Here is a 25,856-nt window from a genome sequence, read left to right on the forward strand (position 1 = left end):
AAGAGTCAAGCATGAAAGTCAGCTCGAGAAATCAAAAGTGGGCTGGGAATGAAAACAATGTTTGTGGTGTTTGCACACACGCACATTACCGACACCAGGTTCAAAGTGGGGTTGGCGTCATGTATGACCTTGCCAAAAAGGCACAGTAACCTGGGTAATAAGCATAGTTGATCTCCCTCACCACTTTGCAGAGTTATATATGTGTGTGTATGTGCCTCTGTCAGACCTTGATGTCCCACTTTCTGCAGTGCTAATAGAGGCTGACACCTGAGAAGGGCTAGTCTATGATTCCCCCCAGCCTGTTCACATTAAGGTCTGATATGAACACCAACCCCACCTCTTAACCTCCAGTCTTGATGCTTGCTCCTTGCACAGGCCTTCCACTGACAATCTTCTTAAAACACATAAAGTCTCAAAGCTGAAGCAAAGATTTTATTTCAATAAAAACACTTGTGTGTGACTGCCACTGTTGGTAAAGCCCTCCTTTAATGTACTATAGCTGGGCAATGAATGTACCAAATTTCTTTCAATTATTGATATTTTTTCTTTTTTTGTCAACAGACAAATCTTTTGATGGAAAGATTTGTCATAAACTGACTCAGTGTTCCTCTATTTCTGCAGCTCTCTGAACTTACTTTATGCCATTATTATATTTTTAAATCTGAACCATTTTTTAAACAATTAGAGATGTGGGAAAGATGATGTCAGACATACTGTACATCTGTTGGCAGCAGATTGCATAACCCAACCCTGTTAATGGAATGTCATTTTACTCCTCAGTCAGCTGTTACACACTTGATATTTTCGGAAAAAAACGTTCATATTTTGAAAAAAAACACTTGTTTAGGTACTTTTTGAGAGAGACACACACACACACACACGTTACCAATAACCATCCACATACTCACCTTGTCTCTTTCAGCACTTGCAATAGATCTGGATGCAGTAACCTCTGTCATGATTATTTGTCGTGTTTCAGTATTTCGAGGTAGTTATTGATTATCATTTGTGTTCCACCATAATATTGTATACAGGACAACAATATTTAGCCCGTTTTCGTGCAGAACATCAGAGTGTCCTTGCACGGTCTCTAGCAGTAATTTTAGTTGGTAAATGTGAGAGGGTTGTTTCAAACACCTGCATCTTCATCAGAAATAAGGAAGAGACTTTGATGACATACTTGTAGATATGGCCAACTCCCTTGCAACCATGGGTCCTCCCAACACAACCACGATATCCACTCACTGGTCTCATCATTTTTAATACAGAAATAATTCATCCAACATAGCTTGAATCGCCCAGCACATGTCCTTTTCTGGTGGCCTCTCCGCTCTCTGGCTCTGTGTCTCTGTGTGTCAGTCTGTGTCTGTGTGTCAGTCTCTCCGTGTAGCAGCTCTCTCTGCCACCTTTTAACCAGGGAGAGTAATTTGCCATCCAGACTTAGTTATGCTAATCACCCTCCCTGGTACAGTTAGAGGTGCTCTGGTAAACCTCCTCCAAAGTTGAGGACTGCTACAACTGGTGAAACTAGCTTGAAAGTAATAAATAATAATCATTTATTTGTGATGCTCTTTTTAAAACACACACTTACAGAGTGCTTCACATACCAGGTAAAGCACACACAAGCAAGATAAGGTACACATGACTTTATCCATACATACATACATACATACATACATACATACATACATACATACATACATACATACATACATACATACATATAAACATGCATACAAAAGTAACTATACATACACGAAAATAAATAGAGAGAATTCATAATAAAGGCTAACCTATAGAAATGAGTTTTCAGCAGCTGCTTAAAGCTAACCACAGATTCAGCAGATCTGATGGATTGGGGAAGGCTGTCTAACCCTAACCCGAAGTTTGGGAGCTACAACTGTAAACGCCCGGTCACCTCTGGATTTAAAATAAGAACGGGGAACAGATAAAAGGCATTGATCAGATAACCAGAGCAGCCGACCCCCAGCCTTGTGGCCCTACTCTTGTGAGTAGGGGCACAAGAGTAGGGGCCTTGTTTTGGTCAACAGCCTCATAGCTGCATTCTGTACCAACTGAAGTCTGGCTATTGATGAGTGAGTGGTGCAAGTGAAGAGGGAGTTGCAGTAGTCTAAACGAGAAAACAATATGTGTTAGGTACAATGATTGGTCAAATTTATTAAAAAAGTTGTGATTCAAAACCCAATAGTTCCCACAATGAGCAGCACTTTGGCGACTGTGGAGAGAAAAAACTCCCTCATTACCTGAAAAGAAACCTCTAGCAGAACCAGACTCAATGTGGGCAACATCTGCCTCGACCGGTTGGGGTGAGTGGAGAAAAATGGGGAGGAGAGGAGAGGGGGAGAGAGACCAGGGACAGTTGTGCACCATCAGGTTTAAGCCAGACTACTAAATATAGTTTTTTACAATGAAAACAATAAGAGTGTAAAGATGTTATTAATGATAATATATATTATATAATGATGCAACAACAATTCATATAATAGTAATAATAATAAATGTTGTCAGAGTTTCTGCAGCTCTGGAGTCAGAGATACCTGCAAAGAGAAAGAGAGAGAGAGAGAGAGACTATGGGAGGGGGAAAAAACACAACGTTTCTGTGATTGGACAACATTGCAAAGCAAGGCAGAATTCACAGGAATTGGTTGAAGTTTCATTAGTTGCTAAGATCAAGACATCCTGTAGAGACTGATGAATAGTTCAATATTGGTTGAGTGTTGAAATAATTTTGGATTAAAAGTTAAAAATGGATTATTCCAAGGTGCTGAGGGGTTAACACTGTCACTCCAGAACTGGGGTCTGCTGTGCAGGATGGTTTTTTTCACGCTGATGGCAGAAATAGATTTTGGGAAGAGGAACAATTGATAATCAGGACCAGGTCTCCCTGTGCGGAGAGCCAGGCAAAGCCCAGGCCCCATCACTGGCCCTGAGTGGGTGATCGGAGACAGCTTTGTGTGATTACAGATCAGGGAGGGGCTGTTGAGTTTGGGGGATGGAGTAATAGTAAAAATATAGGACAGAGGAAGCGAGAGGAAGCAGAAAGACGGGTTACATGAAACAGAGAGGGAAGAGGATGAAAGAATGAAAGAACATTGGAGGCAAGCAGAGGAACCTGGATGAACAGCTGCATACACGGTATTTATTCAACCACTGGAACATTTCCTGGTGATAAGTCAAGTGGAAATGATAAGCTACATTGCACAGTGAAATCCACCTTTCCATCTTTCCTCCAGCTCCCCTCTCCAGCCATCCTTCTATTTGACCAAGGGCCTTATTTCTACTAGATCAAATAACAAGAAAAGAAAACATTGAGGACAGAAAGTGTGCGTGTGTGTGCGTGAATTTGTGGTCCAGGAATTACTCATGTTGTGGGGACCTAAAATTGTTAACACATTTATGTGGACAAAAAGCAAGTCCCCATAACGCAAATCCTTAAATTTGAATGTGAAGACATGTTTAACGGTTTGGTTTAGGTTAGGTTTGGGTTCATGTTAATATTAGGGTAAGGGTTAGGACTGGACAAGTAGTTACTATGGTCAATGTTAAAGTAGGTCTCCAGGAAATGAATGTAAGCCAAGGTAATGTCCTCTGAACTCGTGGAGACATGTATGCGTGTGTGCGGGCCTCTCCTGGCAGCTCTCCTGGTCATGTCATCCGCTGCTCATACCTGGGAAGGAGACAGACAGGAGGCTTAAAACCCCCGAAAAGCCTCTAAACACTGGCTCCTTGATGAGACCATGAAAAACAGCTGCTGTTGTTTTTCAGCTGCTTCCTTCTCCCATCATCATGACCAAGTGGAAAAATGGGATAATGGAAGTGGTGTAAAACGGCATTGGGTTAAGTCATGTGTCTGTAAATTCCAGTCAAGTGTTTGAAGGCTGTACTGCATCAGAGTGAGGGAGAGGTAGAACAGGGGATGCTGACGAGTCTTGGATTTATGGGGCTGGAATGAAGAAAATAATCTCTTTTGCTCTGGAATGTAATGTTAAGATATGTCAGTGAGACAGCCAGTAATTGTGCGTGTGCATATAAGAAGGAGAAAGAGATTGAGACTGGACCAAGTTGGTATCTAACAGGTTGAGGTTAGAAGAGGAGAGAAGAGTTGACTAAGAGTTGATTTACGAGACGTTACCATGGCTGCATGGTAACGTCTCGTAGGGTAGGTGGCCATAGATCTTGCTCGGGTGCACTGATGAAGCCTGGCTTCAGCAAAGACCCCTGCCAACAGTGAATTCATTAACTTTTTTACTGAGTTTAACATAGTAAAAGGAGTCTCGCTTTAGCACTGAAAAAGACTGAACATTTTGTCACTAGATTGCTGAACATAAGAAATATCTTAGATATTTATTTCCCATTCACAAACACACAGAACCCTTCAGAGAGCAACGAAATGTGTATGTACTATTCTGTGTATCTCGGTCATGAGGTAGCCTTGTTTTTTTCCCTCCAACAGTAAAGTTGTTTTAGTTTTTTGTTTCTTTCTGCCCCATGTTCTTTATTATTCAGCCCCTAATACACAGGATCGGCACTTTTGTAATTTTAGAGCTGGATCAGAAACTGCCCATACAAAATTTAAAGAAATCCATCAGTGATCATTTTAGATTTTGTTTCTTGTCTTCACCGTTTCATGTCTCCCATCTTTTTTTAAATTCTTTGTCTTCCTTTCTTTCTGTCTCCAAAGCTGAGCTGAACGTAGAGCTATCACGTCCCCTGAAAATCAATCCTACCCTGGCGAAGCTGGAGCAGGCCAAAGCCTACCTGAAAAAAGTACTGCCAAACCATGTGTGGGATACCTCCAGTCATCAACAGTCTGCTTCCTCCACACCTCATTCCTCTCCTACGAGGATGCTGCCCAGACTCCCTCTCTCCCATTCAGACCCTCACCATCAGGCCTCAGCTCTGGGTAAAACCAGCAACATCAGGAGCCTGGCGTTGACCTTCCATAAGGTCTCTATCCACACTGCCCAGATTGTTATTGTCATGGAGACAGAGTCTCATCCAAAGAGGCCCAGCGTGACAGTGTCAGTGTCAGCCATGACAGGAAGTCTGAACATCAAGTCAGGGCCTCGGATAGAAGGTGAGTATAAGACAGACTGACATTGTGCTTATGTGGATTACAGGTGCAAAACCATAAAATGTTATGTTCAGCATTTTGCTGGGGTGAATTGTAATCAACTGAACACCGAAGCAAGCATCAAACTTAAAGTAGTTCTTCAAACCCTCTTAGACCCTTTTATTTATGTAATTTAATTGTTAATTATTAGTTATAGATTATACTAGCCAATGAAAAATGTTTTGCTGTCTGACCTTTCATCAGTCATTGGTTCAATTCAACTCATATCTAACTCTTAGTTGCGTAGCCTCTGATGATTGCTAAAACATTTCATTTGTTCTTTTCACCAACTCCCTACTCGTGCGTCAGAGCTCAGTAAATGACCCATATTGTATCACTTCAAAGTAACAAGGATCTGGACTCCCTTACTTTCTCTAATGTGAAAAGCAAAAAACATCAAACCAGTGATGTAATTCATCGTATTCTGCTTTATTTCAAGATATTGCCACTTGTTTCAGGGAAATTCTTGAAACAGGTGGAGCTGCATTGGAAACAACCGCAATGACTTCATCCTATTTGGCAGATTGTATCATATTTTAAAGAAACCACATAGACTCTGTAGTACACAACACCAAATGTACACACTTTCTTTTGTGGTGTGTCATTTTGTCTCGTATCCTAGCTCACCATGTGTGCCAACAGGAACTAGGCCAGGCCCTTTGAAAATAAAGTACAGTTATACAAAGCTCCAAATATCCAATAAAATTCTAGTGAAGAACAAATTGTTCTGTTTCTTTTCATTATGTTGTGCAACCAAACAAATATTTGATTTGGATAAGCTCTAAAGTGCTGTACCCAGTGTACCCAACGCTTACATTCGTTATATATTTATGATTAAATTATGTGTGTTATAACATGTTCCTTCAGGAATGTGTTTAATCAAGCAGCAGGTTGTGTTCTGATCATATGGATCTACTGTACATGGTTGTAGTTTTTGAATGTTTATTGATCAGTATCTCATTGTATAGCACTAAGTTAAACTTTCCAATGTCCACACTTGTTGTCATTCACTCATACTGTGAAAGTTTGGGACTAAATAACAGCAGTATTTGCAGTATTGCTGTTTTTTAGCAAAGTAGTCATCTGCCAAGAACAAGGTTTGCCAGTAAACTGTAAAGTGAGATGTTTGTGTTAGTCTTGGATCATGGGTTGCTGTGAGACTGTGTGTTTATTTGATTGCTTGGATTTGGTGTGTATTAGGGTTAGATATTTTCATGCACTAATGTATGAGTGTGAGTGAGATGTTTGTTTTCATGTTAGGACCAAACCCTGCCTTCATCAACACTGACTCTAATCCGGGAGGCATCACAGTGTTTCCATGATGACAATCAGATCTGCTAATACTAATATAAATTAAAACGCTTCCAATGTCTCTGCACCACTGGGTGTGAGTCAACGTGCTGTAACAGATGATCAGTTTGTTTTTCAGATTTTTTTTATTCTTTGGCACATCCTCAAAATTGGACATTTGATAGAAACACAAGGGTAAAAGAGAGCCAGGAGCTGGTGTGCTGCATGCAGTAGATGACAAGGAGCAAGTTGACTCATAATTTAGCAGGTAGATTGGTTTTTACCTCAGTGCTGCTGAGCAACACATTCTGTGTGTTGGTGGTGCGAAGTGACAAGGACAGACTTGGAACTGGGCTCTCTAAGCACCAGCATCTGTTTAGCAGATGTTGTCATATAGGGTTACTTCAGATAAAATGATTTTCAAAAATGTTAATTAAAACCTCAAACGATTTGCACTTTGTTTACGCGAATCTGCATAACTGCACGGTGATACATACTCAGCCCTCCTGCCCTGCTCTGCCCTGGTTTTCAATAGCTTCTCAGCTTTTATCCTTATTTCACAGTTTTGAAACAGTGTGTGCAGTGCAATGGAAGAAGAAATGAAAGCAGTCCCCTTCCACTCAGCTTCCATTAGAATTTACTCTACTATTCATAGTTAGAGCTCTATCCTTAGATACACTTTACAACAGATTTGTTATTAGTGGTTCTTTGATGCATTTTTAGTAAACACATTGAGTGGAGATTAGTGTGCAGTGACTCAATGGATATTGTTTTCTCCACCTTTTCCAGCTCCTTGAAAAAGACAGTCTCAGACACAAATAACAATGGTGGAATCAAGACCACTGCATCATTTCTCCTCGGTTTTGCTACAAACTCGGTGTCCTTATGGCTCAGAAAACACAAGATTCTGTATGTATGTTCTGAACAAGACATTATAATAACCTCATAAAACAAATACTGTCATCATGTGCAGTAAAAGTTTCATTCAGCTCCTCATATATCACATTTGAGTCCATAGATCTCATAGATCCATAGATCATTATAGAATCTGATATCTTAACACTTTGCCTCATCTCTGAGAGCATGGTCAAACTTAATGTGGAATAACACCTGTATATGTGTCCAGCAGAGAGCTTCAAAGTTTACGTAGAGGATCTTTTTTGAATAGGAAAAAGGTATTCAAAATAAATGTCTTAAGTTTTCCTGCTGAATAACATGTTCGTCTCACCCAGTTGTTTTTTCCCTCATGATAACTTAAGCAGTCTTATAGATCTCTGTCACAACACACATGGTTATTTTCCCAGAGGGCTTCTTCACATAGTGTTTCCAGATTTGTTGACATCGAAAGGAGACAAACTGTCTCAAATTACACAGACTGATCACAGCTGACAATAGATGTATCTGCTGACTCTTAGCCTTATTTGCACCACCTCCATCACTCACCACCGGGCGACCTCTCCAGCCCGCTCCATACCTCAGAAACGGATACTTTGGAATTCTAGGATGATAAAGGGTAGGATTCCTGTTCTGTAAGTTTGAGCATTTGAGCTGCCACAATAAGTCAGTGTGAATGGCCCCCCTGGGAGAAGCTGTACATGAGAGATGTAAGACAGGAGAATGTAGTATTACTGCCACTACTGTTGCTGCTTTTGTTGCACTGCTGCTTCTCAGTGGCAGACTGAGATTGATAGACCACATCCTGAGCAGACCTCAGGATGATGCCAGTTTGTAAGAGGAAGCACGAGGAGGAAGGGAAAGTAGTTACGAATGAGGGGAAGCAGGGAGGCGTTGCAGATAGAGAAGAAGAGGCAGAGATGAAATTAAGGAGATGTACAGATAGAAATGTGTGGAAAAACAGCAGAGTTGAGCAGAAAAAGGAGACCAAGGCTAAGAAAGATAATACATTTATGAGTTGAAGAAGGGAAAAAGTTGGAGAAAGGCGGAGAGGTAGAGAAATGAAGGAGAAATGGGCAGAGGAGGGAAAACAGAGGACTGGCAGATTACTCTGTGTGAGCGAGCACTAACAGGGGTCTCTTCAGTAGATGTCTTTGCATTCACCCCGCCCCACCCTGTCTTCATTAACGTACATTCATAGCTGCAGTGGGGTGAAGACCTTGTCATCCCACCACCCCCACTCCTCATCCATGGAACATCTGGGGCTCTGTACCTGGTCATGGCAGCTCCCCTCTGCCAGGGGACAAGATGGAGAGAGAGGGGATTAGGTTGACAGTGAGGTGTGTTACCAGATCCTGTGTTAATGAAAAGCAAGTGGAAGCCCCACATTCCTCCCTCCGTCCAGGACTCACCCCTCCCCAAGGTAGGGGGGCATTTATAGTTCAATGAAAGAAAGGTTGGGAGGTGGGCAAGAGAGAGAGAACAGATGTCTTAAGGTCCATGAAACAAGACCCTCCCTAATCTCTCAGCTCTCCGTCAGACTGCCCATAGAGTGCCCCCGATTTCCTATGAACATGTGCCTGCACGCACACACACACACACCAGTAACTCTGTTACTAATGTGCACTTTTTCATATGCATACAATAACACACACACACACACACACACACACACACACACACACACACACACACACACACACACACACACACACACACACACCTAAAGCTTTCCCCTTGGTCCTTTGCCTCTGTGGAACCCTTGCTTTTTCATGGTGATTTACTCCAGCACACTTGCAAAGGAAAACATATGTTCTTTGAATGAAGTGAAAACTACCTACTATTTATTCATGTCTCTTCTTTTTTTCCAAGTTTTATTTTGTTTCCCTGGCCCTGCTCATGTCTGTGCGTTTACTCTGCTGAAAGAAAGCCACTCTTTTCCATTTATCATATTACTTCTGTTCTGATAGTCGGGGAGACACAGAGCTGAGTGAAGCCAAACTTAAAAGAGATTTATCTTTGGAAATACACCCTGCTGTGATTTGGCAACTAAACCCATCTATAAATTGTTTTCACTGCATTACTAGTAGAAATATGTTACAGAGAAGACATGACACACACACATCCTGGAGGGGACATTTAATCTGAAGACGTTTGAAAGAATAACTTATTAGGGCTGTCATTACTGATTATTTTTGATTAGCTATCAATCAGACAAATATTACCTTGATTAACTGATACATCGTTTGCTTAGTTGATCAAAAGTGATCCAAAATAGTTTCCCAGAACACGACAGAAAAACTGGGGAATACCTCTATTTTTTCAGTATTATCTTTATGAAGATCAGATTTATTTCAGGATGTGGACTTCATTGATGTTGCTACTTAATACACTAGCAAATGATTGAATGCTGCTCTCTCTACTTTCTCACAAAAATATACTGCAGGTAATTTGGGAATGACCATAATACTTATCTACACAGAGTAAGGCACTCGTCGACCAGGAGCACAAAACTTTAATGACGACAAAAGTAAACTCAGGACTCAGATACATTTTCCTAATGCAGAACAAAACAATGTGAAAGCAGAATCAAAGGTTGTTTAAGGTCACATGGTCTCTGCACACTGAAGTTTCTTCTCAGCAACATTAATCTTTATTTCTTCTTTTACTGACCATTAGATTTCCAGGCTAATGTAACGCATAATATAAGGTCAGACTCGCTGTGTTGACTATTGAAAAATGAACACATATCTACCATATGTAATTTGCTTACGCATTGCAGCTGTCATTGAACACATATGTAACTCATCAACACTCATCAGTTACTGTATTTGTAACAGCTTGGATGACACACATCTCCCTGCACTGTGCCATTTTGGCTGACAGCGTCCCCTGCTACAAAACCAGTTTCCTCTAGTGTCCTATAGTGGTCTTGTGGTGAGTGAATAGTGTATTTCTGTGGTGAGTGACAGTATATTACTTCTATTACTCTTACCATCCCAAGCAGTCTTTGGGGGCCTCTGCTAGTTAGGTAATGACTCCTTTAGGTTTCGTCTAATTGATACCAGTTTGTCCCGGGGTATAAATCAACCAGGCAGTGGTCAGATAACGGCTGCCAGGGAGAAACCGACACGGTAAATCAGTCTTAGATCCTATCTAATCGTGTTTGCCAGAGATGTATTTCACTTGAGGAAGATTTCCATCCACCCTTTTCCCACCACCCACTTTGTTCCTCGGGTGTCATAGGTTTTACATTAGCCTGCAGAGGGTGTGCTTTTGTGCACCGTTTATTTGGACGGTGTGAGATATGCAGGTGTAAGTCAGTAATTGCGATCTGTTTTTGATCAAAGTATGTTCTGAATTAAGTTTCTTATTATTTTCAAACAATTTCTTGATTGTATCTCAAGTCACCCACAGAAGGAGCAAACTCCTGCTATATCAGTGTGTGTTGAGCTTATTTTTATTTTTGGCTAGTTCATTAATGTCATTGAACTTTTAGCCAATGTCATGGACATCAAAGAAAACTGTTTATGTACAAAATAGATCCATTCACCAGACATATCATGATCAATGGTTGACCTTATCCATCTTAGTTCCCGGTTCAAACATGTCAAGTGTGCAGTGAACAGCAGAACAGAAAACTAGCAGATATTTGTGTGTTGAGCAGAGTCACAACTGCAGGCGAGCTGCTGTACCAAGCCATTTTAAAGGCATAATTTGATTTTTTTTCATGGATAAAACTTTGTTTGAGTAACAGAGATGGGTTTTTAGGGATTTAATTGATGCCAGAAGAACTATCTCAATTTCACGCTCTTTCTCTTCTCTCACACTATCTCTAACTTATTTTCTTTCCCTCGATCATTCCCTCTCCCAGATTTTCTTGTTGGTTATTTTTTACACTTCATCTCTAGATATAATATTTACTTTATAATATACATTACACTGAACATGGACCAGGGAAAGACTATAAGATAAGGCTCTAAGGCTATAAGATCATCTCCAAGCAGTTTGATGTTGCTGTGACAACACATTTGCTGATACTATTGAGAAGTTAAAGGTCCACTGGGCCATAGCAACCTTGTTGGACGTGGTCTCAAGAGGAAAATTGACTACAGATTCAACAGGATACTTTGAAAGGTGGAAAAAGAACAGAGGAAGGAAGAAATACTTCAAAACAGATAGGTGGCCTCCAAGGTCAATGTACAGCAGTGACCAGTTACTCCAAATGTGACCTATTGAATAAGGACCCCACTTTTGAAAGAGAAATGACCAGAACTGGAGTTTGCCAGATCGCATGTGGGGGAAGCCACAATATTTCTGGGAGAATGTCCTTTGGACAGATTTCATCAAATGAGAGCTTTTTAGTAACTGTTGTGACTGTTCACAGAAGGAAAACTTAGGCTTTCAATGAAAAGAACACCATCCACTGCGAAACGTGGAGAAGTTGTGACTCAGCCTCAAATCATGGCTCCTCCAACAGGAGAATGATATAAAAGTTGCAACTAAAAGAACCCAAGAATAGATTAGAAAAAAACATTGGACCATTTATTCCTTACCTTGATCCTATCTATTAATAAAAAGTTAAGAATTGCAAATGGGAAAAGGCACCCATCAAAGCTGAGAGAATAGCAACTTACTCAACACACTCTTGGCCATGTCTTTATATACATATACCGCCTGCCCCATCTTCCAATACTTTTCCAGTTCAGCTTTTTCCTCAACATTCCTTCCTCTCCTTCCTGCTAATAAAGGTACTTCACAGCTCAGTGGTGTAATATCTCTGGGCTGTCTGCAGATATATCTCTGGAGACAACTTTTCATAGCTGTAATATGGTCATTCGTGGCAAAAGCAGAGTAGGAGAGAGGATGGAGAAATGTGCTTATGACTATTATTCAGCCTGGATGGAAGAATGGAGTTAGGGATGAAGAAAGAAAGGGATTCCCCTTGTTAAAACCACTCCCAATTTGGGTGATTTTTGGGAGTGCTAGCTCCTGTTGCTGGCTTTATTACCAGGATGCTGCGGTCAACTGGGATTTAAATGACGCGTGGTGAGACAGGAGAGAATGCAATGTGTACGTATACAGGCATTTGGGTGTACTTTTCTGTATGAACTGTACTTACACATGCATCTGCAATCTAAATGAGCTTGTGAGAGATTCTCCTTTTAACAAGCCAGTTAGGGAGTTCCCCTGGGCTGTCAGATAAATCTTAGCCATGAAAATAAACCCAATGTCCACAGTGCAGTAAGTAATCTGTAATTGCTCTCCCTGCACTGCAACACCAGAGGATGAGAAGCAGGTAAACTGTCAACTTGGACCAACAATGTCTTTCCTGGGAGATATGAGTCATACCAACATACTATTTCCCCCAAATAATTTATATAAGAGAAGCGCCCAGCCCCCCCATATTGTGTTGTTTGTCTTTTGTAGAAGTAGTTAGTTTGCCAAGCTTGAAAAGAGTCCTCTTCACATATCTTCCTCATATAGAGCTCTATGTCTCTCATACCTTCTGGTTCTGTCTCTCCCGACCTCTATGTCTATGTATATCTGTCTCCTCATTTATTACCTCCTCCCTTTGTATGACTTTCCATCACTCCCTCAAACCTCGTAGTCTTTCCTCAAAACACTGACGTACACAGCTCTCTATCTACAAGAAATCACAAAGCAGTACTAAAATAAATACATGTTCTCTTGTATAGGGCTCCTAAAGAAAAGGTCAGATATCAAAGGTTTACCATTCATTTACTTATATCACATAATGTGCCCTCTGGGTGTTTATTTTCAATTTTACACATAGTTACCATTTTTTGTGTTTTGAAAAAATAACAATGTTTGTTAAATAGTGTACAAACAACCTTTGTCTATAATGTGTACTACTGTTCAAATATTGAAAATAAAATCCCAAATTATAGTAACCATAACACCAAAACCTGTAGTGAGGGATTCAGACTTGAGTGAGAATTTCTAAAAAGGCATGTTTTAAGAGCCTCTTCTTAGGGCACTATTAGTCATTCAGGGTTGAGGTTTCCAAGTGGGCTGCTGCTGCTGTAGATTTAACTGACCAGTTCAACCCTCCCATGTCAACGACTGGTGGAAGAGGTTTCAGTCCAGTGATTTTTGGGACCACAAGGACAAGTTCAGAACAGCCTGTGATGACAGTGGCACATCACAAATTTAATGGAAAGGACAGAAAATGTTTTAAACTTTCCTACCAAATTGGGCTTTTCTGCTACTTTTGGTTCTTTCAGGTTGAGTGGGTGTTTGGCTCCACTGTCTGGATTGCATCAGGGATTTCTCACTGTCATAATACTAGCTAAATTTTTCAGTTTACCAAATCACAGAAGCTCTGACTTGAATCATCCAGTCTGTCAAGGAGACAGACTGGATGTATGTTGACTTATGTTGTTCATTGTTAGACTCATGGCTCCAGCTCCCCCCAAGCATGCTACGTGTATACTTGAACAAATATAAAAGTTTATATAAACTTAGTAAATTGTAGTTGTGTTATTATCCAAGAGTCATTGGTTTCACTAGCATCTGTGTATTGAACAGACTTAAATCCATCAATTTCTGGCCGAGAGCACTAAGCACTGCACTGGTTCCAACTTGTGTTGTGATCTGGGATTGTTAAATTACACAAAAAAAACCAACCATCATGTTCTGTTTTTCACATCCTCGTCTGTATGTCACGAAAGGCGCCATTCTCCTCAGCAGTAGAAAAGTGTCCTGGACTCGCCAATAAATCTCCAGCTAAGGACACTACCATCTTCTCTGTTTGACCGGTTGGTCAGTGGACCCAGTTGAATGTTCTTCAACCTACCTTCTCTGATAAACTACAATAGTGGTCATTAACTGCAGGGGTCACACCGCAGGTCTAAATCCACGCCAGATCATTTTGATATACAGTATATAAAACATTTTTCCATTTCACTATAACGGACTGAGACACAGACAGTCACACGTGCAGCAGGTGCTGAGCTCAGTCACAGCAACAAAATCCATAGAATCACTTCCTGTTTGCCAATTTTTCTTCAAAGTAAAAGATCAATGTTTGTTTTGTTAATGCAATGCTTTATAATGAGGGGAATTACAGAGCTTTTAATTTAATAAGTTGTGAACTTGGGTCTGAAGATTGTCGGGCAATGCTTAACAGACCTCTGAAATAGCTATTATGCAATGTTTGAAAAAGTATCAGTAGTTCAGTGAATCATTTAAACCTCTATATAAACCACACAAGTGAACAGTAAAGCAAATAAATGTTGATTTTATGAAAATATAGGGTAGTTTTGTAACTTCACTCTGCCGCATAGACTTTATATAAAATACTCTGCACAGAAAATCCAGCACACAAACAATAAAAAAGTGACAGTATATTGTCAAACTGTTTGAAGAGGGCTGACAAGGAATATTTCTCAAGTAGAATCTGGAGCATTACCAGAGTAAAGGTAGTAGTAGTTTTGATCTTGAGCATTTCTTTAAACCCTCTTTCTTCAGTTTCCAAGGTATCGTCATGAATTAGGAACCACTGTTACTTTATCCACAAATGATTTGGTACATTTATTTTATCATTATTTTGAACATATCAGTTACCTCATGTTTCCCTCTCTAGTTTTACCCTGTGCTCTATAAGTCATTAATTTCTACTACTTCTGTCTTCCTGGACGCAGTTCAGTCTTCCTCCGTGCTGCTGGAGCTGCAGGATTTGTTGGTGAGAACTGGGCTAAAGGACCGAAGCCATCTCCTGCTGGGGCCATTCTCCTGCAGCACCTCCCTGGAGGCTCAGTGGTGTCGGCACAGCGGCAGCCCTGGACCTGAGCCCGGGCCCCCTAAACTGCTGCTGGACCTGAAGGGCAACCTGCTGCAGGTTTGGCTATTAAATCAACTCAGCATATAATTTATCAACCCACACGGCTACAGTTTTAGAGGCCAGGGTCAGATCAGCACCTCTACAACTGGTTAGAATTGAATGTCTTGTTCAAGGACACTTACCCTGAGGGCTTGAGGGAGGCTCTGTTTAAAAGAACAGACTCCTACTTGAAGCAATGCTATTGCCCACTAAAATGTCACCTCAGCTGTGAGTGCCTCTGGTTTCCAAATTAATCCTTACAGTGTAGCTGACACCCACAGACACAGGTCATCACACTCTTAACACTCTATTGAAATTTGCTGAAGCCTCTTCAGTTCTGCCATGGCTTCTGTCCTCTTTGCAGCTGAAGTGATGACAGTAGGAATTGCATGCTGTAATTCCACTGTAGATTTGAGTCACATCTGCTGGTTAAGGAATGGAATATTATAAGGCTATTTTGGGGGGTGTGGTGTGGGATATATCTTATGTGTGCCTTTTTCCTGTGAGAAGTTACATAATGTCCACTCTGGAAATGTGACTAACTGAACACATTATTACTAATGTATTATTCCACATTACTTCTTCATGGGTAACCCCCTTCCCTATTTTGAATGTTTCCCTTAATGTTTTTATTGCATGCCTATTAACCGAAACATCACTCGCGACTCAACACTTAATACGTAATCATACATTTCCCTTTGCAAATATTGGCATGTTAATCAAGCGCTGTACAAAACCACTGGAATTCCCTCCGATTCCTTATTCTCATGCTTTCTTTCCAAAACCTTGAAAAAAAATCCCCAAATTTTCCTGTTTTTAGAGTTTAGTCATAACCCACCCTTGTGAGCTAGTGAGTGGCGGGGCAAGCAGGCAGGCAGCTCCATGTGTGAAGAGCTTTTGACTCAGATATTCCTCATCCTCAGTCCAAACCCCAGACAGACCCGCTTTGATGGCGCATGGGAAGGGGAATGCCACGGGTAAGTAAGAAGGATGTAAGGTTATGTTAGGTAATATTAGTAAGGATGTGAAGGGTTGATCATGAGGGTAACCCTGACCACTTCTCTTCTTGTTTTGGAAAATAATGTTTATTTATGGATCAGCTATAGGAGTCTGTGTCACTTAAGCTTTTTACTATATTTCTTTACTTCCCATACATTGCTCTCTTTTTTAATTCCAAAATCTTGCCCTGTCTTTACCGCCCTGTTTTCCTGTTTCTCTCATTTCTCATCCCACACTTTTTACTTGTTGTTGCATCCCATCCATCTTACCTTCTCTTGTTCTGTCTCAGGTCTTTTGGGGACAAGAGCATCTGAATTGCCTGAATCTTGTGGAGGAGCACCTCCGGGCATACCTTCACCTTCAGAAAGAGGATTCAGCCGATTACTGCTCCAAGGGCAAGCTCTACCACACACAGCTGCCTCCTTCTCCTGGCTCTCCCTCTCCTCAGACAGAGCACAGCTCAGATGACTTGCGTAATGGGCTTTTTCACTACATCCATGACTCAGGTGAATGTTTATACAGTGCATTTTGATCTCATGCAGAGAAGACATGTGCCTCATACTGTATCGTTGCCAGGCTTATATCATCATATATATTACTTTGAATGCTGTTTGAATTTATGCAAACTTTTAGTTTCACAGAAGAGCCTCTTGATTTTCAGCAGTAGTCCAAGCTCCCAAAGAGTGATTACCTGTTATGGTTGTTTTATCAGCTGGTATTCATATCAGTAATTACAAACAGACTAAATACATTTTTAAATACATCTATCTCAGTAAAATTATATTATTAGGACAAACATATTCCTGGTTGTTTCATGACAAGGTTTTCAGAATGGATGGAAGAGTGGTAAGCACTGGTCCCTGAATCCTTTCAAACTCAAAAGAGCCCTTGTGACAAAGTGAGATGTCACTCAAGATACACACAGACTTAAATGAGAGTGAGATCAAAGTCGTCTGTGGAAAGAAGTTTCATCAGACACGTCTGCCTGGTTCCACTCTGAGCAGCGTGCTGTTTATTCCCCCTCTTTGTGCTCTGTGTCTGCTGTCCCCTGCGTGCACACACACAGACACACACGGGAACATTGTACACAGAGGATCAAACTTCTCCTTGGCTGTGGACCAGCCGTCCACTCAGTCAGCTGTGGTTGAGTCTTTGTTTGTTGCACCGTTCCAGTGGGCTTTGATGCATTTACTATGCTGACTGAAGCAGGAGAATGTACAGTAGTGAGCTGGAACATAGGGGACAATCTGTCTGCAACATGTTGTCAGCAGTCAGGGAGGACAGGCCCCTGAGTACAGAGAACAGTGAGTGACCCCTCAGAGTCCTGACATAGGGATAGATAGTCAGAGGAGTGGATGAAAGCTGAATGGAAAGAAGGGTGGACGGATTCTCTCGGTCTCTCACTTTCTCCAGTTTTAAGCAAACGCAAATGAAAACAAATCCTCAAGAAAGTAGGCAGCTGCCTGCTACACATAAAGGGTCAAATCAGCCACAGACAGATTCTGCTGTCCCCAGAAATGTGTTTTCTGCAAAGAGCGTCTCAGAGCTTGTATCCTCAGGGGCCAAACAAAGCAGCAGTTCTCTGCTTGACTGTTTTTTTCAAATAAACATTTTTCCAAAGGACTTGAATCACAAACAGCAGCCAGGACTTTAGTCAAACACCACTCAGAAGTTTAGATCCAGTGTTATCCAGCTGTTGCAGGTGCAAGGCATGGTTCAATCAATGGTTATTTAGTCAATAGCAAAAATGTTTACTTGGCAACTTTGTATATATACAGCTTCTTACGCATATAAACATTCTGAGAGCGTGGAAACATCCACAGTGCTCTTTCGGGAGATACTGTTTTAGGGGGGTTGGATTCCATAATAGAAATTACCATAAAAACATCACTGCTCCAAAGATGTAAGATGCAAGTCAAATATAGCTCCAACGAAAGGTCAATTTCATAATATGAAAAGAATGATTGCATCAGATGTTTTCCACACGCATCTGAAAATATTCCAGGAAGCCAGTAAAGCCTCTATACAGGCTGTTTGTAATGGAATTCTGCAGGGAAATGTGTTTTATACTACTAGATGTAAGCAAAATATAAACTCCATCCAGTTCACCCTCTGCCTTTCAGTTGCACCTTCTTTTATCTGTTCCACTCTGTTATCATGCTTAATCTATTCCTCCTCTTTTCCATATTTCATCTTGCTTCATCCTCATGTCATTTTCATATTTTCCATGTCTATGTTTTCGATAAGCTTTTCCCTTTCTGTTTTTCTGCCATCCTTTAAAGCACAGTAGAAACCCTGTTTATAGATTATTGAAAGATTAAATTGAAAGTATTCTGACATTATGGATAATTCCTTGCAGCGTCCCAGAGATTACCAGGACCCCATGAGGTGATGTTCTACAGTGAAACAGAGGACAGCCCGGGGGTGATGCTTTGGAAGTACCCTGAACCCCGTGTCCTCACATTCGTCAGGATAACTCCTGTACCTTTCAACACCACAGAGGACCCTGAGATCAGCACAGCTGACCTGGGGGATGCCCTGCAGGTATGAATGGACACACATACTGTATCTCCTGATTAGAACAAAAAATGTTAACATGTTATATTCCCAACCCTTACCAGAGCTTGAGGTAAAGCAAAGACTAGTCATGTGTTGAGCTACATGTCTTTGCATCTTGTATAAGGATGCATAGCCTTCTGCAACTAGGGACAGGGGGTGAAAGAGACATAAAAAAAGAAGATAATCCACGTGTAACATCACCTGCAATGAAAGAGAAATAAACTGTCTTGGAACTGGGCTATGTTCCATTATGATTCCCATGACATGAGTCATGAGAACTCCCATACACTACGTGTTATTGAATGACAGAGACCCCTGCTGTTCCTCCAAACATGTAATACATGATCAGACAGCTGTGGAAGTCATTTTGCATGCTCTGGTGTGAATAGCCAGGTGTCTCCAGCCCCAGATGAGGTTATATTTTGGCAGGCTTCTGCAGCTACTGAGTCTTCAGGGCCTCACTGGGGGAGAGGACATCCCAGTTTTCCTCCTATCACTCATCCCCTGCCTTTCTTTCCAGCTTTTTATCCTCGAAGGAAAGCCGGTTCCCAAATCAAGTTCATCCTCCTCGATATTTGTATTTTTTTTCCATGGAGCTAAATTGTGTATTAGTTACATTTAGTCATATATTATTTAAATGTCCATTGTTGATGTGGATTTAAATTAAATTCAATGTACAGTAAGTTGAGAATGACAATGAGAAAGAACGGATAATTTATAAGCTACTGGGTTGGTAGAATGTCAAAAAATGCAAATGTAACACTGATGTAATACATTTATAGATGTTTATTTAATATTACATTGTAGCAATAACTGGTTAATATATATTCATAATTGATAACAGTTTTAAAATAAAGAAGAAATAAAATATACATAAAATAAAAATATATTTACTATAAAAAGTATATCCCAACTCATTCCTAATTAAGTAGAGTATTTATCAGAAGTTAATGTTATTATTCTGAAACGAATGGCCATGGCAAGTTTTATTACATTCTCAGCCCATTTCTAAGGACTTTTTAATTAAATGTTTAACCCTTAGGGCCAGCTTCCCTTTCTCGCTTTTCCTTCTGCTTCTTTCCTCCATCTGCAGCAGAAGTTTCTCATCTTTCTTTATCCTCCCTTTATCTCTCAGATTCTTTCCTGGACTCCCACAATCATTTCACTGACAGAACAGATGTTTTCTTCAGTCTGTTTATGTGTGCCGACCCAGGAGAGGGAAGATATTGGACGGTTATGCAGATGTCTGACTTCCCAGCAAGGCCCCACAGCTGTAAAGTCTGTAATGAGCAAAACGCCAAAGCGTTGAGCTGATTGGCTGCATATTGAGTTACAGCAGAGAACAGATAGAACTGATGTGTGTGGTGGAGGGAGGGCTAGAGGAGGAGGCAGTGATAGACTTGAGATAGAGGGAGAGGTTCTATAATGGGAGGAGATTGACAGGAAGGAAGAGTTGAACACAGATTGAGTGAGGGGATGGTAATGTGTGTGTGTGTGTGTGTTTGTGTGTGGGCGTGTGTGAGTGTGTGTACGTGCGTGCGTGCGTGTTTGAGTGCTGCTCCAAACGGATGCCTACAGACATGTTCTTATCTGCATGAGAGTATATTACACAGCAGGAGATGTGGAAGCAGTGGTTGATGAACATGTGGTTTCCACATCTTCCACTCCACTCCTCCTGTCATCTGGCATGGTCCTTTCTCCTCTGACAAGTCTGTTAAGAGGAATCAGGTGATGGGACTTATATGGGGGAATGTGGTGAAAAGAGGAAAGCTAAGAGAATTGTCAGTTCTCTAATATTAGTTAGCATCTATTTCAAAGAGAAATGAAGCATGCACTCACAGTAACCACCGTACAAGCCACGTGTGAGTACAGCAGCAGTGAGCCTCCTAATTCTACTGCTTGTGTTTCTGTGACATCCATATAAACATTCTGTCCACGCTAGGCAGCAAATATATCTGCAATGGGACACTTGGACAGTTATAGCAATGGACATGTTTCACAAAGGCACCGTTGATAAAATTAATGAAAAACATCACTAAAAGTGTATATGTTAACTGGTTTGAATCCATTGTTGAAAGCTTCTCTGATGCATTTGGTCAACACTGCTAAAAACAGGATCATGTATCATGGACTTCTTGAAAGAAGTGACTGTAAAGTAATTATGAGACATTGGATCCATGTACGGATATGTTACACAGTCTTATACTTACCTCATATTTTTGTCCAAACACTCACATAGCATTAAGCCAGCTGTGTGTGAGGCATGGGTTGGATTTGTGGGGGTTATTTTAACCGGACCTCTTGGTCATCAGCCAAAGTCATTGTGATCCCAGATTTAATTGATTTCAGCCTCTGAGACAATGATTATGCTTTCCTTCCACAAAACTTCAAAAGTTTGAATTAATTCTTTTTTATTTTCTTTTTTCTCCCAAGAAGTCAGTCCAACTACAGAGAACGGAAATGCAGCCATAACAGTAAAAAAAACGAGTAATGGCTCTGGAGAGAGAGAGAGAGAGAGAGAGAGAGAGAGAGAGAGAGAGAGAGAGAGAGAGAGAGAGAGGAGACATAATTTCTCAGGCCTCTAAAATTACCATGTGGCCAATGCAGAGATGGAGGCTGATAGATTTTGAGAAACGGAAACTTAGAGGCATAGGGGAAGAAAAAAGTAAGGAAGAAATACAGCATTAGTTAGTATTGAGCTGTCCTGTCAATTATCACCATTCGCTTATAATGTTTTTCCAATTTAAGGCTGTTAACCAGCAGGTGGAGGGTAAAAAACAAGATGAACACTATAAAAGTGGCTCTTCTTCACATTTTCTCCTTTCCCTCATTTTGTTACTCCTCCTCTCTCTCCTTTTGTCCTTTTGTTACACTCCCCCTCCTCCTTTCCTTTGCTCCCTCTCTTCAGCAGAGTGCGCTGACTAGATGAAGGGAGGGGAGAGGGGGGAGGGGGGGTTCGCCCGTCCCCAGAGCATATCATATTAACGTTTTATAAAATCAAGATTTCCTGCATTTAAATAGTTGTGGTTTCCCAACTGGTTCCAGCATCTCAGAGGGGGAATTCAAACATCCTTCCATTACTCTAAGTCAAATTGCTGCCTGCATTATTTTTACATACAGTAGAATGGGAGCGTCAGAGTGATGGGAGGGTGGCTGAGAAGTGACAGATTCCTGACAAAGCACCCACAGGTTCCCACCTGTAGAGGGCCCAAGTGATGAAGGGATAGAAGGAAAGAGGAAGGTGACTCATTCTCACCTTCTTACCGCGGTGTGGCCCAGTTCTCTGAATCATAAGCAGGTGTCCTTACTGCTCTTTTTTCCGTCCCTCTCATTTGTCTTCCCCCCCTTCTGCCTCTCTGTGGGGTTCTAAAGTCTGAGAAACAGGGAGTAAACACAGGAGCTATGATTCAGTCTGACCCAGACTCAGGGGGAGCAGGAGGAGGGGATGCAGAGTTTTAAAGTAGAGAACAACAACTTGAGTTCAGCCTCAGAATATAGTCTTAACACATTCTGTTCTGATGCATGTTCACATTTTCCTTGCACCCACGCAGGCTTTTCTCAATATACAAATGTTTAAATGTCATCATCCACTTTCTTTTTGAAGCCATTGCCCAAAATTTACTGACTTTTTCAGACAAACATCGCACCATCTGGTCCCCTGCTGTTGCTTTTGTGCATGGCACTGTGGAATAGCCTTTCATGTCCCTGCAGGGCTCTGTGCTGCCATCATGGCCTTGCTGGCCTGCGACGGATATCATAAAAGCTGGCCTAAGATGAACCTGTAATCTTCAGCCGCAACCATTGCTAAAGCTATTGTTTCTGCCATTGTTGTTATTAAACACAGGTCCACCCTCAGCTTTTTCTGGAATTTGTAGGAATATACCGCTTTTTGTTCCAAGTTAGAGTCGGAGGAGAGTCATTGGGGTATTTCATTGAGTGCGACACACTGCACCAGAAAGAGTGGCGGGCTATTTTAGCCAAGATAACTATTATTTTAGTGGGACAGCGCTCATGCCAGACCTGCATTAGTCACAGCTAATGCACTATGAAAATAAAAGACTATCCATGTGGTTAATTTGATCTTGAGTTCTTACACCTCATCCACCAAAATTCCAGCCCTTCTTTGAAAGTTTGGCATTGCAGAGGAAACCAAAAAAAAGATGAGCGCAACAATCTCAGCATGGGCTTATTCTTGATTTTCCACACTGATTAATGTTAACGTATATTAGCCCACCTGAGACAGCACTGCAGGAGTCATTTTCAGAACAATTTTCATTACATCTCCTGAGTAAACATTTGCTCAAGCTGATGTCAATTCAATTTGTCTGCTGGCTGATAAGAAGTAGCTAGCAGTGGATTCTTTAGACATATAAGCATCAGTGAAATAACAGAATACCTAATGGCAGTGTTGATATTGTTAATAAAAGTAATGGCAGACATGGCTGTGGATGTCAACAGCCGCAGCCTCAGAAGGAGCTCAGGGAGTCTTCAGTTGCAGAGACATATTCGAACTTCAGCAGTGATCACACCTGGGTTGATCATGGAAATTGAAATTACTTCTATATGTTCTGTGTTTACTTTAGTTAGCCTGCTTTTACTTAGTATTTTAGAGACTGTGATTGGTCTGTTGGTCCCAGAAAAGTTAACCCATGCAGAGCAATAGTTTGGCAGAAAGATTGGTACACAATGGCTCATACAGGCCTGAATGTAAATATATTTGTTCGGAATATTTAAACTGCTCCTCAACTTAGCCTTTCAGGCAATTTGACCCACCTTCAAGATGGAACCTTTAAGAGTATCCATGGGCTGATATTTTACCCTGAGGTCTCGCTGCCAGCCGTGCTTTGTCAAGTGCTTGAGTATAAGAAACACAGATTGGGCCCATCTAGCCAAGGGAATGTCAGCTATTCATGGTTACATGTTGTTTATCAGATAAGGTACACACACACAATCAGGCAGCGGAAACTGACACTGCCCAGACTGTATCATGCACTCACATACATAAGCACACCTGTGTATACACATATGTATACACGCGTATTGTCTTTCATACGTGCAATTACACATAGTCATCCTCTTGAACACATATATACAATACATCTGACATATACACAGGTCCCTTCTCCTCCCAAAAGCCAGTGCCAGACGTCCAACTCAACATAGCTAAAAGATTTAAGTCATTTTCTTTCTTTTTTTCCCCCCATCATCCCTACAACATTTGATGCACTGGTTATTGATTTCATCTTTACTCTCGTCCAAGGCCAAGGCCGCAATTCAAAGGAAACATGACGCAAATTCAACCATGCAAATGTATTCCACTGTACCATATATGTACCTCACCTATTAATTTCTCTATGCAGTCATATGTATAGAATATCACAGGTGGAAAAAACACACTTTGGGTTTTAGCAGTCCAGTTCTGGGAATTCTCTGTGGACTTTCTGTGAGTTTCCTCTTCGGTGGCTCAGTGTGGGGGTTGCGGGTGCACAACTCTGTCAGGTACAATTATGAGAAGTTGATTCCAGGAAAACTGGTGTGGCATTTACATGATGTAAGCTAGGGTTACTTCATCCATCAGGCCCACACATATAAATGTGCGGACACATACTCACACTCTTTGTGCACAATGCTTCCCTCACGTATGTGTACACACCGGCCTGTTGATAGTCCTGTGATTTTGGTAATTGTCCAGGGGGCTTCATACCTCTGGTTAACTGTTAGATTGTCAAAGACACATGTGCACAAACAAATACACACACACACACACACACACACACCCGCGCGCACACACACCCGCGCGCACACACACACCCACGCACACACACACGCGCACACACACACACACACACACGCACACACACACACACGCACACACACACACACGTCTTACAGCCTGGCATCCTTCAGGCGTGCTCCAGAGACACCCTGCCACTACTGATCCATCAGTAGCTGAGGTTTGCAGGTGGTCATGGGGACCTGAGCACCTGGTTTAGTTCACACAGGAGCACCAGACACATTTATGGTAATTTTGGTTCAATCTGAGAGGAACCAATGGAGCCTTACCAGTCATCACATAATGTGAGAACACTCACATAGTCTGATTGTTATTCAGTGTAAGAAACAGCTCGAGGTCTTCAATGTTAATGGCCCTCTTGTAGCACACAGTTGCACTGTGTTTAGTTATGCTGTGGTCATGCAGTGTTGTTATGGAGAGCTGTTGTCTGACTGCGTTGGTGGTCTGTGGTGAGAGTGTCATTTTTTCCGACTAGATGAGAAATTAAAGTTTGTCTGAAGTGAGTAAAATTCAAGGTTGTAATACAGACGTCATTAACATTCAGTCCCTCGTTCCCTCTCGAAGACAGGGATTCCCTGTGTTTTTCAAACAGGTCAGAAAAGTATCAGTGCTTGATGATTAGCAGACCACTGCAGTCGCTTAATGCTTTATGTTTAACTAGGGAATCAACCGCACTGAGTGTAATAACAAAGCCTTACAGTAATCCTTGAGCAGATGAGTAAGCAGGGTTACACTGGGAGGGTTACAATAGTCCGTCTGGAACTTAGCCTTAGCTTTGAGTGATGAACATCTGATGGATACAACACTAAGATATACACTGGTGTCCATTTTAAAAGGAGAATAGGGATCTACTGTAAAACACTGAAGTAAAATACTGTCATCTGATAAAAGGAATATCTGTGGGATCCAGTTATAGAAGATAGTATGATGTCCACAACAAAACCCTGCATAAAGAGGTCCTCTGGCATGTCACTGATAAGTATTCAGATATATTCAGCAGCACAAAGACCCACTAGAGTCTGTTTTAGTTTAAACTTTATTTCAGTACTCGCAGCATTCTGTGTCACCCTATAAGGCAACACAGGCCATTGTCTGTCCTAGTTCTGCCTGAACAAGAATAAAGCCACCACACCTGTACAATACTTTGCTGTTTGATGGATTTATTTGACTCCAGATGCATTGTTGTACAAGACATATGGCCACTGTGTTTGCTGCAAAAGTGCAGAGCAAGAAAGTTTTTATTTAGCTCAATCTCCATTAAGGACTTGACACAAGTATCTCTGCTGGATGCTGCTGTAGGAAAATACATATCTGGTGGTCACATTTTAAAATCTTTACTG

At 41.3% G+C, this 25,856-nt stretch overlaps 1 protein-coding gene across 1 annotated transcript in view; it reads left to right on the plus strand.

Moving 5' to 3' along the window:
- The window catches only part of LOC117776523 (vacuolar protein sorting-associated protein 13B-like), a 312,145-nt gene that overhangs the window by 229,437 nt on the left and 56,852 nt on the right, over window positions 1-25,856 (plus strand). The window contains 4 exon segments of the mRNA XM_034610493.1: window positions 4,703-5,098; window positions 14,986-15,182; window positions 16,453-16,669; window positions 18,523-18,707. Coding sequence (XP_034466384.1) covers window positions 4,703-5,098; window positions 14,986-15,182; window positions 16,453-16,669; window positions 18,523-18,707 — 995 coding nt within the window.

This window comes from Hippoglossus hippoglossus, chromosome 16, assembly GCF_009819705.1.
Source record: "Hippoglossus hippoglossus isolate fHipHip1 chromosome 16, fHipHip1.pri, whole genome shotgun sequence".
NCBI classification, from domain to species: domain Eukaryota; kingdom Metazoa; phylum Chordata; class Actinopteri; order Pleuronectiformes; family Pleuronectidae; genus Hippoglossus; species Hippoglossus hippoglossus.